We start from the raw sequence: 17,089 nt of genomic DNA, 5'->3' as shown, positions 1-17,089 counted from the left end.
TTTGAACGTTGGAATAATGGTTTTAAAACATCCCTAAAAAATCCAAAACAGAAATCAGGTGGCAGGAAGCAAATTTAAAGTAACTCAACAACACAAATTTTCCAAAACTTGAGATACATTTTTGTAAACAAATAACGAGGGAGCTTAACGATGCCCGTTAATATGACCAAAACCTCACAACCTCATTCCATAACCCCGCCCACATGTCCCTACGTCATCAGCCCGTGCCGGGCTCGCTCATCGCTGTCAGCGCGTGCCGGCCGGATCTGAGAAGCAGGTGCGATTCCGTGCTCGGGTTAGTTCGCCGGCAGACCTTTTTAATGAACGGAGCAATGGCCGCGTCGTCGAACAGGATCATGCTGGGACCTCTCGTCGCCGCTATAGACCAGGGCACAAGCTCCACTCGTTTCTTGGTGAGTCGAGAGTTTTCGCCGTGAGCGTGCGAGCGGCAGTGCGCGTGCGCGTGCCCGTGCCCTTGACCCGCATGGCGCCTACTGGGCGAGATCAGGGCGCATCCTGCGTGGTCCGACCTCCTATTTCGGATCTGGATAAGACTATCTTCATAACAGCTAGCCTAGATTGTCACATTAACAGCCAGATTGTCTTTCCTGACAGTATAAGGTGACGTTTTCCAGAACCACAACTTATAAAAACAACAAATGGCTGCTATCAAGCACCAGAGACGCTCTTAACCAAGAGTGTTGTGTTTACAATGAAAAGTGCGGACTGTGAGCCCGTGTTGTGTTAATCATCGCAGTCAGTAATCACTAAAAGGTTTGAGTGAAATATTGAAACAGGCTTATCTGCCTAGCAGCATGGCACGCAATCACACCCTCGGCTAATTATCTTGTGGCTTGGGCGAAAGGGAGTATTTCAGTGGGGAATCTTTTTGAAGGCTGTTCACTTCTTCAGACTGCCCTGCCGACATTGTAGAAATAGTTTTGCAGCTAAATAAAGTCTTAATCGTCCCCGAATAACAGATTGTGTAATGGTTGTAGAAAGAAAACTGCTTTTCATAATTGAAGTGTTATTACTCTATAAGAACGTTTGTTATTGACTAGCATAAACAAGTAACAGGCTTATTTTTTGCATGTAAGAAAGGCATGTGTAATTTTTCTGAGTCCTCAAATTTAATCCAGTTTATAAAATTCGCCCTATTCAGATTGTTGTATACACATAGCAAAAAACGTGATGCAGTGCATATCAGTATAAAATTGTGAGGTCAGCTCAAAGTGGACATACCGGACACAAAATACAAGTGTCCATAACTCTCTCTGTTTTGGACATAAAACTTAAAAGAACTGAGCCTCATGAATGGTGTTATCTGCATGCGTGCAGTGATTTGACACTGCTTTGGCGCTGACGGTATGAAACATCGCCATTGTCTGTGAAGACTCCTGTTGGATAGACTTCACAATGAACGTGCTCACCATAATACACTCCATGGATTTAAAATGAGCTCATACGTAGTTAATCCCTCATGTTGTCTAAGCATATTTGCGCACCTCTTGAGTAATAATGTGCCTGGGATTATGTTAGCAGACAAGGTATCAGAAGGGAACGTGGGTTTCTCCAGCCACATTGATGCCTGGCAAAGGACACTGCTTGTTTGTAAGAGGCTTAAAGGAGAGACCTGTCCTGGGATCAGTTAGTCTGCCACGCAACACATCTGGCAGCTGGTCTGATGATATTCCCCAGAACAGACAGAGCTCTGATTAGCCAGAGGTCTGTTCTGTCTGGTGAAACATGAAAGGTTTATACGATCATTCCGTCCCCTTACTGACCCCTGCTGCCTTTTCTTTATTGCAGGTATTCAATGCTAAAACAGCGGAGCTTCTTAGCCACCATCAAGTGGAGATTCAGCAAAGCTTCCCTAAAGAAGGGTGAGTCTTCTCACTTCACATCCCTGCAAATAACCTGCTACATCATAAAGGTCATAACACAAATGGCCATATACATGTTAAGAGAATACTCCCCCCTCACCGATGATGAAATTCTGCAGTTATTGCTTCAGAGTTATAATCACAAGAGCACTTGTGCACAAAGGAGTGCCACCTGTTTGGAAGGGCAGGACTTCTCTTCTTTGACAGTTACTCAGTGACTAGGAGGACGTGTTCTGTATATCTCACTTTGCTCCATAAAACTCCCACCATGTTCCCTGCATCTTTGTTTTTATTCCCTCTATGCAGCTGGGTGGAAGAAGACCCCAAAGAAATTCTCCAGTCAGTGTATGAGTGCATGGACAGAACGTGTGAGAAGCTGACCCAACTCAACATCGACATCTCTAACATCAAAGGTATATCAATCAATCAATCAATCAAAGTTTATTTGTATAGCGCTTTTCACAACACATGTTGTCACAAAGCGCTTTACAGGATTTACAAGGTTAACAATACTATGGGTCCAAATCCCTAATGAGCAAGCCAAAGGCGACAGTGGCAAGGAAAAACTCCCTATGATGGTGGGGAATAGGAAGAAACCTCGGGAGAACCAAGACTCAAAAGGGAACCCATCCTCCATTGGGCGGCCCGTTAACACACAAATTACACAAAATACAGACAAATACACAAGTCACACACAAATCACACAATCAGACTAAGTAAAGGTAAAAATGAAAGTTCTGGGTTATGATATTGTCACTGTAAATGTCTGTTGATGAACGCCAGGCTTTCATTCCGTGTCGGAGCAGCGATGCTGGTATTGTAGGCTCCGACTGCAATGTTACTCTCCAGGTGAACCTCGGAGAAAAGATACGAGATGTAGTAAATATGTAACAGATTAATCAAAGGCCAAACTAAACAGATGAGTCTTTAATCGAGTTTTAAACATTGAGACTGTGTCTGAGTCCCGAATAGAGGCAGGAAGATTATTCCACAATTGTGGAGCTTTAAAAGAAAAGGCTCTTCCACCTGCTGTGATCTTTTTGATCCTAGGAACAGTTAATAACCCTGCGTCCTGCGAGCGAAGTGAACGCGCTGGGTTATATTGTTCAATAAGTTCACTAAGATAGTCTGGAGCTAAGCCATGCAGTGTTTTATATGTTAATAAAAGTATTTTATAGTCAATACGGAATCTAATTGGCAGCCAGTGTAATGACGATAGTACGGGACTAATGTGATCAAACTTTTTAGTTTTTGTTAAAACTCGTGCTGCTGCGTTCTGAACCAGCTGGAGTTTATCGATTTACCAGAACATCCAGCTAGGAGACTGTAATAATAATAATAATAACTGCAATAATATAAATGAGAGGATATGAATGCATGGATTAGTTTTTCTGCATCACTAATATTTACATATGTTTCTAATTTTGGCAATGTTGCGCAAGTGAAAGAACGCTACCCTAGTTATATTATTAATATGTGTATTGAACGAGAGATCTGGGTCTATTGTGACGCCCAAGTTATTTACCTCTGCGCTGGGGGTTATAGTAAAAGAATGTAGATTCAATGCTACATTATGTATCTTGTCTCTCGCAGCCCTAGACCCAATATTATTAATTCTGTTTTATCGGGATTTAGTGCTAGAAAGTTACACGCCATTCAATGTTTTATCTCTTCTACACATTTCCAAATCTTACTGTTTGCGCCTAAATCATCGGGTTTTGCCGATAAATATAGCTGAGTGTCGTCTGCGTAGGAATGGAAACTGATGTCATGCTTATGCATAATCTCGCCTAAGGGTAACATGTACAGTGTGAATAGAAGTGGTCCTAGGACTGGTCCTAGGACTGCCCCATATAGCAGTTTTTAAAATGGATTATTTAATTCTGATGTAAGTTCATCTGCAGGTTTTCCTGCGGTTTTTACAATGTGTGGAAAAAGCTGGTGTCAACATGTTCCCCACCTTTCTTCTTTTCCGGTTTTCTCATGCATGATTGGCCTGTTGTTCAGGCCGTCATTGTGATGTTCTCTGAATTTGCTGTAATCTCCTTCTAGCCATCGGTGTGACCAATCAGCGAGAGACCACACTGGTCTGGGACAAGGAAACAGGAGAACCACTTTACAATGCAATTGGTGAGTATGCTCATCACACCAACGAAGGCCCAGTTTTAATGAGTCAATATATACTGAGAATGGTAATGAATGTATACCAACTTAAACACTGTTCTTCACCTGTGCAGTGTGGCTGGATCTGCGCACACAGTCCACTGTGGAGAGACTCATTAACAAAACACCAGGCAGGAACAAAAACCACCTCAAGGTGGGAGAGCTGCCGTGCACCATGCAGACACAACACACATGAAGGCTGCGTGAGACACGGCGCACGTGTAAGCTGCGTGAGACACGGCGCAAGTGTAAGCTACGTGAGATACGGTGCATGTGTAGGCTGCGCACGTGTAGGCTGCGTGAGACACGGCGCACGTGTAGGCTGCGTGAGACACGGCGCACGTGTAGGCTGCGTGAGACACGGCGCACGTGTAGGCTGCGTGAGACACGGCGCACGTGTAGGCTGCGTGAGACACGGCGCACGTGTAGGCTGCGTGAGACACAACACAATAGCTTCTGGCAGCGCTAGGTGTGAGCGGCAGAGACTTGGAGGTCACGTGGAGCCCAATGCTACATTTATTATATTTTTACTACTAGTAATAATAATAATAGTAATGTATTTATTTAACACCTTTGTCGTACCCAAGAACGCTTTCCAAAATGCATTCATGGATGCACAACACACGCGATCAGCAAAACAAATTGAAACAAAACAGGGAGAAGAAACACAGCGTTAACAGAGCAGAAAACCAACGATCCAGATTAAATGAACAACAAAATAAGACATATCGTTGAATGAAAATATAGAAAAAACTAAAGATATTATTTCAGATTTGAAAAAGAAAACTGAAGGAGCGAAATGGAGAGTTTGCAGAAGGGTGTTCTAACATTTTGGTGCCAGTCCGCTAGTGGATCTGGCCCCAGCAGAGGCCAGTTTGAACTTAGGAACTCTGAGAAAGCCAGTGTTTGTACACCTGTTCTTAAGTATTTACACTCATTCTGCAAACTTGCACTGCAATCTCTTTGAATGTCTGAACAAGCAAAAACCTGAATTTCTCAGAGATCTTTCTTTAGAACGCTGTGTCTCTCTCACCCGTGTCCTAGTCAGTCACCCCGTTCCCACTCTGTATTGTCGCCAATATTACTGTAGTCCCATGTGTTCTTGATGACCTCCGTGCTCTTGCCGACAGCACAAGACGGGTCTTCCCATCAGCACCTACTTCAGCGCCGTGAAGCTGCGCTGGTTGATGGACAACGTGGAGGATGTGCGCAGGGCCATCCTCTCCCACAGGGCCCTGTTCGGCACCGTCGACTCCTGGCTCATATGGGTGAGACCCGTGCACGTGTGCGGGCCGCTACGCACAGGCTTGAGTACCTGTTTTTTTGGTTGTTTGTTTTCTTTGAAAGGCTTTGAAACTTGAAGTCGGGTGCTAAAATCAACAAAGTAGTTACAGTGTGCACTGTGGTGCCTCTGAGAGTTTAAGGGCTAATATGCATCATTAATGAAGGACAACAGGGTTAAAATATCAGCCCAACTCTCTCTAGAAGTCTAGGCCTGTCTCTAGAAGTCTAGGCCCATCCCTAGAAGTCTAGGCCTGTCTCTAGAAGTCTAGGCCCGTCTGTAATTCTGTGTCATCTCTTCTTTAGTGCCTGACTGGAGGAAAGAAAGGTGGTGTCCACTGTACAGATGTGACCAATGCTAGCAGGACCATGCTCTTCAATATTCACTCTTTGGATTGGGATCCAGATCTCTGCACGTAGGGGACACACACACACACACACACACACACACACACACACACACACACACATCTGCACATTGTTCCTGCGTCTTTGAATTGCTCTGCTGAATTCTAACCTGAGCATGTCTAGTCTGTTTATGCTATATTTGAACAGGTGCCTGCACTGTTTTTTCCTTTTAGCTATTTTGGTATACCGATGGAGATTCTGCCAAGGGTTAGGAGTTCTTCTGAGATCTATGGTTTAATGGTAAGCCAGACTGTTCTTATATTTTGTATTATATCCTCATTTAATAATTTTTATGTATTGCATTTCTGCGCAAGTGTAAAACTAATTCAGCCTACAAAGAATGGAAGTCTGTAAACGTGAGGTTTGTGTAGGAGAGCCTTTTAAACGTATTAAAAGAGACTCCTAGGTCTGTCATTTTAACATTTTACAGGTGTAAACAGAACGTGTGTACAGCATTTACTTTATTCGCTGATCGGGTTTGGGTTTTATGGGTAGACTTGTTTGCCCTGTGGAAGGTCGTTCCTTATCGCACTCAAACCTCTGTGTCTTATTGTCTCTTTGGGCTCACTGATAGAAAATCAGTTCTAGTCTGGTGAGTAGGTCTTAACTATACCCTGATTTATTAACTTCATCCTCTCAAGGGGAAAAAAAAAAACATCTTTTCTCCTCCTGATTGGCTTCCATGTCCCTTTGACACCATCACGACTTAAGGTGCATTTCCAATATGTAAACATTTTGGTCACGTGACCAAAGCCGTGCTGTGGCTTCTAAGGTGGATGCGGTGGCACACGTGAAGGCCCCACCAGCTCGGCTCCTGTTGGAAATGTACCGCCCCACCAGCTTGTGTGCTTCCACGCCATCACGGCTTTGAGCCACAAGGGTTGACATCACCTGCTGTTAGACACTAGGCGGACGGCCATCTTTCCAGGGTTCCTTTGCTTCTTTCTTTGCCTGTCCCAGGGCCCCTTCCACAGCGGTGGCCGTGCTGTCATCCTCTCTTCTGTGCCTCTGCATGCTCATTCCCTTTCAAGACAGTCCACTGGTGTTTTGCTCAAGTAATGGGTGCTGTATGATTCGGCATGCTTTAGCCACTGATGTGGGGATTCTGAATTTTGGGGAAGTGATGCTGAAATGTAGCTTTGTAGCGTTGCTGGGTCATGATTACTGATAGCTCGTTTTATTTCGTCTATTTTCAGAAGTTTTGTGTGATTCTGTATATGCAGTGAGCCAAAAAATAATACAGTCTGGATTTATTATCTTTATAATATATTTATAACAGATATTCTTCTCAAAGCAGATTCGAAAACAAAACAAACACCCCCACCAGATAACAACCAGGAGTTGTTTTGGAATAGATCTGTAGTTCTGGGTTGGAGCAAAACACTAGCATTAAATGAACACGCGCTAGAGACTCGTATTGAAATGATACGTTTCTTGGCGGCAGTTTTTAAAATGAATTCTTAGCAGAATGTTGGCGTAAGCATTTTGACGTCCCTCGTCTTTATTGCTTTTGTTTTCTGTCTCTCCAACAGAAATCTGGTGCTCTCACAGGCATTCCGATATCTGGGGTAAATCAAACTTGGTTTCTTCTACTCTCACACATGTTTTTTTTTTAACGGGCATGTCATGTGACCCTTCTTTAATATGAGATGGGGTGTAAAGGCGTGATCTTCTCTACGCAGTGTTTAGGGGACCAGTCCGCCGCCCTCGTGGGTCAGATGTGCTTTCAGGACGGCCAAGCCAAGAACACGTAAGACTCGTCTAAGATCTGCTTACGCTCGTCTTCGTCTTTCAAGTCATACGTTTTTAGGTTGGAGTCGATGTCAAGTCTCAAGTCAATACCAGGATAAGCTTTGGGACAAGAAATGGGAAAAACTATTTTTATATTAGCTGTATTGACTGCTTAGTGGCTAGCATAAGCTGAACAAACCCGTGTGTTTTCACAGAGGGTGTGGGTGTGTTTTCAGGTGCCTTTAGAAGTTCGATGTGGTCGTTCCAATGTCTAATTTGTTTGCCACATTCACATACACATTGCCATCCTTTGGTTATGGCATTTTATTCTCCCTATAACCAAAGGCTCCATGTATGGACCTCATTTGTTTACATTTGACACTTCTCTCCGATGTCTCACTCACGATAATTGGATGTTGTGATACGTCACAAGAAAAGGGGTTGCGTCTCAAACCACTAAAACGAAAGTAAGGAATAATGGCAAAATAAAAACATGCAGAAAGTGTTTTTTTTTCTTTCTAGAACTTTCGCACACAGCACCTGGAAAACGAAAAATGAGTTGAAAGTGATTAGGAACAAGTTTCAAGTTGTCATTGAAATTTAAACCTTAATGGTGAGCAAGAACAGTCAAAAGCATTTGGGTATGGTATCAAAGTAAAGTACAAAGTTTATTAAAGTCAAAAGACAATGGAAATGTGGATCAGTCCAGAGATCTGCGTTACACACCCTCAAGAGCGTCTGCAAGAGAGAGCTACCCCCCTCTCACAGACCGTAGTTCATACTATTTTGTTACATGATTACATCATACTTCCGTGATATGAGTTACACGTTATGCCTCATTGGTGGCCCACATGAGGTGATCGGATCAAGGCCTCCTTGTTCCTCCGGTCCGACAGATATACTACTCTGATGCCAGGTACACCAGATATACTACTCTGATGCCAGGTACACCAGATATACTACTCTGATGCCAGGTACACCAGATATACTACCATTCTGACGCAACTCATCCTTATCAACAGGCCTGAGACATTCAGGACTATCTGCCTTCAACTCACAAGGAGAACTCACACACACAATTTACTACTAGAGATAGATAGAAAGAGAGAGAGAGACTACAAGCATGTAAAGCATACAATGAGCAACGTGTACTAGGCCTAACATGTTCAATATACCTTAATAAAGTGATTTCCATTCTACTCATTACTAAGAGTGATCAATACATATATGAAAACTAAATTCAAATGATTACAAAGAGACCAAATATGAATTTTGCCCCGACAAAGTCAAGTCTGAAGTCAGAGAGTGCCCATCTCTGGTGTGTGTGATCTAAAACATCCCTTACTCCCTTAATCCCTTATATGCAACCGTGTTGTATGCTTCTCTTGCGGCAGGTACGGGACCGGCTGTTTCCTGCTCAGAAACACGGGAGCAAAGGTACGGCTCTTGTTCACCTCCCCCTTCACCACCTCCTGCGCTTGCAGACAGTTGATGCATTTCTGAGCTCACTGTTACTCCCAACCGATTTCTCCTGCAGCCAGTGATGTCAGACCACGGGCTCTTAACGACGGTGGCTTACAAACTGGGGCGGGACAAGCCAGCCTGCTATGCCCTGGAGGTGAGACCGTTACTGCCACCTTCGAAAAATATTTGTGTCTACAGCCTGAGAGCTAAGAGCCGGGGTTAACTGTTACCTGGAACGTTTATTCTCTCATCCGAGGACAAAGAGTAACGCAGTCGTCTTGTACCTTCAAGACGGAGGCTGTTGAGTGGAGAAAACATTGAGAAGATTAGGAGCAGTGCATCATAAGCTGATCTTTAAATGTATTGCACTTACAACAAACTAACCACAGAAGAGTCTTGCGAAAACTCACGAGTGGTTAATGGGTTGCTTGATAATCCTGACAAACAATTTATTCTGTGCCTACACATTAGATCAGTCTTTTTCCCCAGAACTGAACGATGAGTTATTTAAAAAGAAAAAGACCAGTGGATAAGTGTTTGTAGTAAGGATGGCTTATATGCCATTGCACAATCACTGACCTACAACTTGTCCACTTCAGGGTTCGGTTGCCATAGCAGGGGCTGTTGTGCGTTGGTTGAAAGACAACCTTGGAATTATCCAGACTTCAACAGAGCTTGGTGAGTGCTTTGGTGGCTGAGAAAAAGTCAGGAAATGTCAGACCAGCCCCTTGGACTGGCCTAGTATTAAGTGTCTGATCCCTGACCCCTTTACTGGCAGCCAGCGTGTTAATCAAATGGTTGAACACGCTAATCTCATAGCATCCTGGTGTTTTTTTGAGTGCCATTGTTGCATCATAAAGAACCATCCTGTAAATTCTTGAATAATTTTACATTGTGGAAATTTAAATTCCAAAGCAAATTGTATCTTGAATTGTGGCTATGTCCTTGTTTCTGCTCTCCCTGATAGAGCCATGTTGAGTGTGTGCTGGTGTTTTCTTCCTCTAGAGAAACTGGCTGCAGGTGTGGGCACGTCCTATGGTTGCTACTTTGTCCCTGCGTTTTCCGGCCTGTACGCCCCTTACTGGGAGCCTAGCGCCAGAGGGTATGTGAGAGATTTCTGTTTGAAGAATGATGTTAAAATACAAGACTGACATGAAAATGGAACACTGTGAACTTGGGAGTCATGACAATACTTCCATTTTGTGTTATTTGAAGTTAAGGTTGGATAGTTGCACGTATTTTTTTGCTTGCCCCCTGACAGAATCATCTGTGGTTTGACTCAGTTCACGAATAGGAGTCACTTGGCGTTTGCAGCCCTCGAAGCGGTCTGCTTCCAGACACGGGAGGTGGGCCCAAATTTCCTTTTGTTTGGGTTCAATTATTGTTGTCTGACCAGATGAAGACCTCAAATCTGAGATTTGATTTGTGCAATTGGTTCAGATCCTGGACGCAATGAATCAGGACAGTGGGATTCCTCTGACGCAGCTGCAAGTCGATGGTGGAATGACCTCCAACAGACTCCTGATGCAGTTGCAGGCCGATATTCTCTGCATTCCCGTAGGTAAGAGACACGCAGCTAAACCTTGTGCAGATATCTGAATAACCAGGCTCCTGGTCCTCACTTTCAGTATAGCTGGATCTGAGTGAGATCCCAGTGCTGGAGGGATAAAAGCAGCAGAAAAACGTGTGTGTGTGTGTGTGTTTTTGAAGTGAAACCCTCCATGCCCGAGACGACAGCTCTTGGTGCAGCTATGGCTGCAGGAGCTGCAGAGGGAGTCAGTGTGTGGAGTCTGAGTCCTGAGGATCTCTCGGAGGTCACCTCTGAGAAATTTGAACCCCAGATTAACCCAGAGGGTGAGACCATCTATTGGTTTCTCTTTAGACCAGTGGTATTGACCTTTGACCTTAGAATGATGCTGATAGAGATTAAGGAGTTAAATAAAACAAAAACATGTTATTTCTTGAGATCCATCACCACAGGACGAAAGTATAGATTGGCAATGTTGGCTCTCGTACAGGATGAGCATTTCAGCATTCCTTCTGTGCCTGAACAGAGAGTGAGTTCCGGTATGCTCGCTGGAAGAAGGCCGTGCAGAGAGCCATGAACTGGGAGACCACAGAACCAATCGTCAACGGAAACGGTTTGTGTCCCGCCTTCTTTCTGTTCTGATTAAAGAGCCAATCAGAGACTTTTACAGGGAGTAAATAGTAGGATGTTCAAACATTCCACATCAAGGAAACATTTAGCAGATATATTATTATTTTTCCTAACAGCGAAATTACTGAGATGCTTGTTAACGTTCATAAACATTTAACTGCTACAAGATTTCACAACCAGCTTTGATGCTACATGAAGTCCTTTAAAAGACCTGCAGTCTTTGTGTTTAACCACGATGTTGGCTCATTGTTAATAAAAAATTTAAAAAATCTAATAAGTAATTACTTAATTGGTAATTATATACTTAATTATGTATTATGTGTCATTTAATTAAATGTGTACTCACATTTCTCATAAAAAATATGCTGGAGTTTCACTACACAAATTTTAATTAGTTGCCAATGGTAAACAAGGCAGTGTGAGGCAGTGTAGGAACTCTTCCCGAAGGACGTGGGAGGGCGGAGAAAACTCCATGCACTCGTACAGGGTCGTGTCGGAGCTTGATGATGTCACTGAGTCCAAACCAAACGCAGTAGTCACTCACATGTTGCCCTTGTCTCCTTCTCTCTCTCCCCCCGATACTGCATGAAATGGCCCTGCGTTCTGGACGGTCTGCAGCGGACTCTAGTGTCTTCAGTAGCGTGCCCCTGGGCTTTTACATTCTGGGTAGCATGTTTATGTTAATTGGAGCAAAATACATTGCAGGTCAGTGCGCGTAATGTCAAACTGTAAGTGAACCCAACGTTTGGCATTTGTAGATGGGTGGCTGTGTGTGAACATGTGTACTATGTAAGATTTGAAGTTCGGATGCCGGACATCTTGACTTAAAAGCCAACAATGTAAACTTCCTCTCAGCTGATCTCCTCATGCTTTTTCTTGGGACCATGAATTGTTATTTGTGTTTCAAAATGACTTGTATCATGTCATTCTGTCAAAGACATTTGATAATCACATTTTTGAGACATTTACAAGTCTCTGAAAATGTAAAAGTAGCTGTTTTTAATTTCTGCAGTACTAAAAATGTTTTTTCAGAGTCTAGATATGGAAATATCTTGGAATGTACTGTTTATTGCAGCTTAAATCCTACATAGTATTGCTTTGACACTGTGTGCACAGTATACTGGGCTATAGGTGTATAGCCCAGTATAGCCCAGGCCCAAACGACACCCAAAGCCCTGTGGCCGTCCCCCACCAGTTTGGTGACATCACTGATGTACAGCTCAAGTGCTTGGGAGCGCTTGATTTAAATAAAGACTTTAATATCTCCACAATTAATATTACTTGTTTTCACTGTAGTGCTTGTAATTGCCTAACAAGTGAGAATCCTTACCAACTATAAATACGTTAGCATTAGAAATGCTGTTTTACAGATCTCTGCCATGATGCTCAGGCAAACCATCCACTCTGATTGGTCCTCTCATTAACCTCACAGCCTTTTGGGTAATGGGCCATTTCTGAGCACATGTTGTGGTCCATACAACAGCAGCAAGGGCACATAGTGAGCACCCCTCTAACCCTTAAACCGCCGGAAAGGGAGACGGCCCACCCTTCACCCTCGCAGTCCTTGCGTGCAATTGCGGACTCTAGGACCATGAGCGCACCATTTGGGTCTGGGCATATGAGCGTGGACACGCTGGGCAGATGTTTGAACTCCTGGGTCATCTTCTGTTCATCTTCATGCCAGTGTCCTCCATGACACTGCTGTCTCTGTCACTTCATGCTCAACATTTCCTGTTGCCCAACCTTATTGACCGACTCCCTATTTTAACTTTGTTTTGGACCTGTGCTTCTTTCCCACTGAGCTATTCCACGAGTTGTTCATTTAAGTAAACCATTTATCATTATTATTGCTTATTAATATTGTAAATAATCACTCCCCTTTTTTTTAACAGGCCACCCCTAAAGTTGGATCCTCAACCAAGGTGAAGAAAAAGGGAAGACAACAGGGTCTCAACTCAAGACAATGGTCCAGTGTCCTGTTGGTATGGTTACCACGTCCACAGACATTCCAGCCATAACTGTGAATCCAACTGTTTGCGGCAAAGCGTTTCCTGAACCCTTTTGCCTAGGACCCTAGCTGGCAATGCAAACATCATTATCTGTCCTCTGAACAACACAGGAATTCATACCCCAACTCCCTATTTATAAATGTAACTTAACATGGCCGTCACTTGATGCTTGCGGAAGTAGTTTGTTTTGTTGTTGTTTGGTTTGTTTTACCAGTCCTCTTCCCTTAGCCCGTGCACTGGGGCTTCCGCTACACTGTGAACTCTATAGTTCACACGCAGAGTGAGCAGTGTTGAACTCCGGCATTTAATCTTTACTGACCTGCATTGAGAGTGGCAGAGAATGGTCTTCCTCTCAGCCGTAGTACGTTTGTGAGTGAACAGGACCTTCAGAGATGACCATTTTTCAGAAACATCTATGAAGGAGATCAGCGTTTTAGAGCACTTTACTGAAAATGATTTGCCAAACTGGTGTTCTGCACTGTAGAGGGAATGTTCTGTCTTTTGTTTCATAAGAAGTTTATACGGTTTAACCTACACTTTGCAGTTTAATTTACATTTTAAATGTAAATGTAAACCTACTGAGAAGGTATAGTGAATTATAGACAATAATGTTTAACATCAGATCTTCCTGATCCAAAACACTGGATACTATTTACACCAGTCTAGAACCAGTCATGCCAGCGTTAGAAAAACGACAGTGAAATTGGTCATAGTTTGTTGGGTAGCTTCTGCCCACGTGAACTGTCTGTGTGGGTTGTAGATTCGTTTTGGGCAAATCAACAAAGTTATCTGAACTGCTATTGTATTTGGGGTCAAGGTACTGTTATCCCTGCCCGAAGATTCCAGGTATAGAGAAATGTTCATTACTCTTTTACATTTTTTAAATTATGTTTCTTTTATAAGTTAATAGTCCAAATGTTCAAATTTTGACTAACATAAAGCCTACTCTTGAGGGAAGGTGTATACTGCATTATCACGGGTCGGTTTGCTCTCACATCTCTCCTTTTAAGTCGTATGCCGGTTGTGCCTCTTACGCTTTTATTGTTTGGTTTGTTTCTTTGTTTAGCATTTGTTTTCATCCGTTTAGTATTTGTTAATATATTGTATTAGTAGCAGTGGTAATAGGAGTAGTAGAGTCATTAACTCTATCTGGTACTTTAAATCATTACCAATCGTTTTGTCCTGAGACACAACCAGTGACTCTTTCGTTAAGTGGTACGTCAGCTAGTGGTGACACCCACCACCTCTGAAAGAACAAACGTTCTCTTATTATTTTTTGCTCTTAAGCTGATTGGCTGCTGTTGAAGGAGCTGCGTGGTATTGACGTACACTGTTAAACTGCTGTCTTGATGCAGCTACTACTATTAGAAGCGTAATGGTTTTATTTTAACATTAAAATGATATTTTTCCACCATGCTCTTTGTATCTCAGAAACAGGAACAAGACGAACTTTGGCGCTACGTTGTCGTGTCATATAAAAATATATGATAACTCTCCATACATTTTTCTCTCTTTATTATGTAGCGTGCCAATTAACATGTTAGTAACCGTGATGTAAGCATTAAAGCATTAACCATAGAGCCAACCAGTTTGTAGCTATGATGTTACTGATGTTGTTTTTTTTTTTTTTTTTTTTTTTTGTAATTTTCTGTAGATTTGTAAAGGGACATTTTGGGAGAGTATTTTTAATAATTTATTTTTTTCCACCATACTTGAACTGACCCACACACTGTTATAAAGCATAGCAGTGGCCAGTGTTACCTTAATACCCTTTTGTTTGATGTGTTGCTGTGAATGAATGTTATGTAGATTTTGCATACATCACTCAAATGTTCTAATCAATGGAAGTTCAAGTGTTGTGCTGTCTTCATTAAAAGCTGTGTTATTTACATCTTAACATTTCATTATTGCACAGAAGTATATTGATGCAAGTCAGAAGGCTGTAACGCTGAAGGGTGTAACGGGCGCTAAGCACCATCTCGTTTACAAGCACAACCTGATGCTGATAAGTATTATGCTTAAGGCCCTTGAGGAGTATTTTACACCGGTGAAGAATGTCATCTATGAATCATACTACTATGGTTGTTGCAAGCAGGAGAAATGCAAGCCGGTTGACAGTTTCATCACACTCTTGCATGAAAGAATACATTCAATGAACACAATGACCTCAAAGAGACTAAAGTCCGTAGTTCTAGACAAACTGCCCATAGACTGTGCTAACACCGTGGCTAGCAACCAGTCAGGCCTAGTGTTGCCACCTGTCCCAGTTTTCCCGGGACTGTCCCGGTTTTCACGTGCCTGTCCCGGTTTTCCCGGGCTGTCCCGGTTTTTCTTCTTTTTAATATTCGGTCCCGGCAAAAAAAAACTAGGGTAGTTCAAACCACGATTCAGACCGTTTTTGCACACCTTAAATCAGTTTTTTTTCTCGCTGTGTCCATTTTAAACCCCTCTGGTAACATTTTATGTTCGCCAACCCCCCCCCCGCTCAAAAACTTACGTTCGACACCCCCCCGTCAACAGATTACACTCGCCAACCTGTCTCAGTATGACAGTGTCCTTGTTTTTTGTCGGACCTAGGTGGCAACCCTAGTCAGGCCGGCCACACCCGCAGATATCCTGAGTGTTCAATGCCACTACAGTTGCACCAGCCACACAGCGGGGAAGGAACACTAGCATTTGAGCATTTTGCCTGAAAAATGAACAGAGGTAGTTAGAGGGCAAATGCAGTTTTGGGACACCAAGCTGGAGTTCAGTGACGCTCTGAGTCAGGAGTGGTTTACCACCGAGCCTATTGACTCTAGGTGGACAAAAAAATGGCATGTCAGGTCAGCTTAAATTTCAGCAGTCCAGCTAGACACCATTGCTTGCAAGACTAAACTAGCATCCAAGTGCCCATGAAACACTAAACTGAAACTATATTCTGGTCAGCTCGTGCCCTCATTTCAACAGCGTGCGTTGTATGTGGCAAATCACACTTGGACTTCGTGACATTGAGATAGACCAATGCCACTCCTCTTGGGGCTTACATGCCAACACTTCAGTTCACAGTCCATTCAGTTCACAGTCCCAGCCCGTTTTAAATGCGATGTCTCTTTGCAGCCACAGATTCCAGCAGAGCTTATGTACTGACTGAATTAACAACACGGTCATTGTTAAGAAACCAGACAAGCTGCGTCTCTGCATTGATCCAAAGCATTTCAGTAAGACCGTTCACAGTTTGTGTTCAGTGATTTAGAACTATACACGTGCTGAGACCACAATGCCAAGCTGCTTGCCCTTATGGACTGCTGCAGGGGGTCAAACTCCAGTGTCCAACAGTAAAGATATTAGCAGTCCACTTCCATTGCCACATTTTATTGGTGGCAGGTTAAAAGATGGACCCAAAGACGGCACAGGCAGTAATGAACATGCCCTTGTCATCAGATAAAGTAGCACAGTGGTTTGTGTGATAAGTCACCTCGACGGGTTCTTGCCTAGACTGTCGGAGCAGTGCAAGCCATGGCTAACAGATAAAGATAGTTTGTCCATTGCTTCCAAAATATGACAGCGGTACAAGAAATTCAGCACCTTGTCACATTTGCTCCAGTCCTGCAATACTATGATCTGTAACAAAACAGAGTGACACCAGCCAGCATGACCTCACGGAAGATGATTGGACAGTCGCATCCAATGCTCTCTCTATATCAGAACAGAACTATACCTCATGCGGAATAGTTGGCCAATTGTATCCTGAGCTCTCTACATCATAACATGCACCACAGCACCTCCAGAGCTTACACTTGGCCCTACAACAGCACAGCAGAGATGATCATGGCCTGCCAACTGAACTTAGCACTTCCTGTCTGACATGGATTAATGGATGGATCCTTATTCTGTCAGAACAGTGAACATGTGAGTAGCCAAACCATGTGTATCGACTTCCATTGTGAAACCACCTTCTGCAGACGCTCTGATCTTCTGCAGATACCCCGAGTCTGCCGCACGCTAAACAC

At 43.3% G+C, this 17,089-nt stretch overlaps 1 protein-coding gene across 2 annotated transcripts; it reads left to right on the top strand.

The window, feature by feature from the left end:
- The first annotated feature begins 230 nt into the window (after window positions 1–230).
- Window positions 231–14,986, top strand: LOC143484666 (glycerol kinase). Of its 2 annotated transcripts, XM_076983518.1 has the most exons (21): window positions 231–413; window positions 1,810–1,883; window positions 2,190–2,296; window positions 3,936–4,013; window positions 4,121–4,200; window positions 5,177–5,314; window positions 5,634–5,743; window positions 5,909–5,975; window positions 6,310–6,327; window positions 7,268–7,303; window positions 7,418–7,485; window positions 8,861–8,903; window positions 9,004–9,084; window positions 9,530–9,608; window positions 9,936–10,032; window positions 10,192–10,276; window positions 10,371–10,491; window positions 10,641–10,784; window positions 10,985–11,071; window positions 11,707–11,793; window positions 12,981–14,986. In XM_076983518.1, the coding sequence occupies exons 1-21, from the start codon at window positions 321–323 to the stop codon at window positions 12,989–12,991; spliced, it is 1,704 nt and encodes a 567-aa protein (XP_076839633.1). In that variant the 5' UTR covers window positions 231–320; the 3' UTR covers window positions 12,992–14,986. The 2 variants fall into 2 exon arrangements, with proteins under 2 accessions (XP_076839633.1, XP_076839634.1); XM_076983519.1 differs by lacking the exon at window positions 6,310–6,327.
- The last annotated feature ends 2,103 nt before the right edge of the window (window positions 14,987–17,089 follow it).

This window comes from Brachyhypopomus gauderio, chromosome 20 (assembly GCF_052324685.1).
Source record: "Brachyhypopomus gauderio isolate BG-103 chromosome 20, BGAUD_0.2, whole genome shotgun sequence".
Taxonomy (NCBI): Eukaryota; Metazoa; Chordata; class Actinopteri; order Gymnotiformes; family Hypopomidae; genus Brachyhypopomus; species Brachyhypopomus gauderio.
The sequence above is the reverse complement of the archived record's forward strand: the minus strand, read 5'-3'. Positions and strand labels throughout refer to the sequence as shown.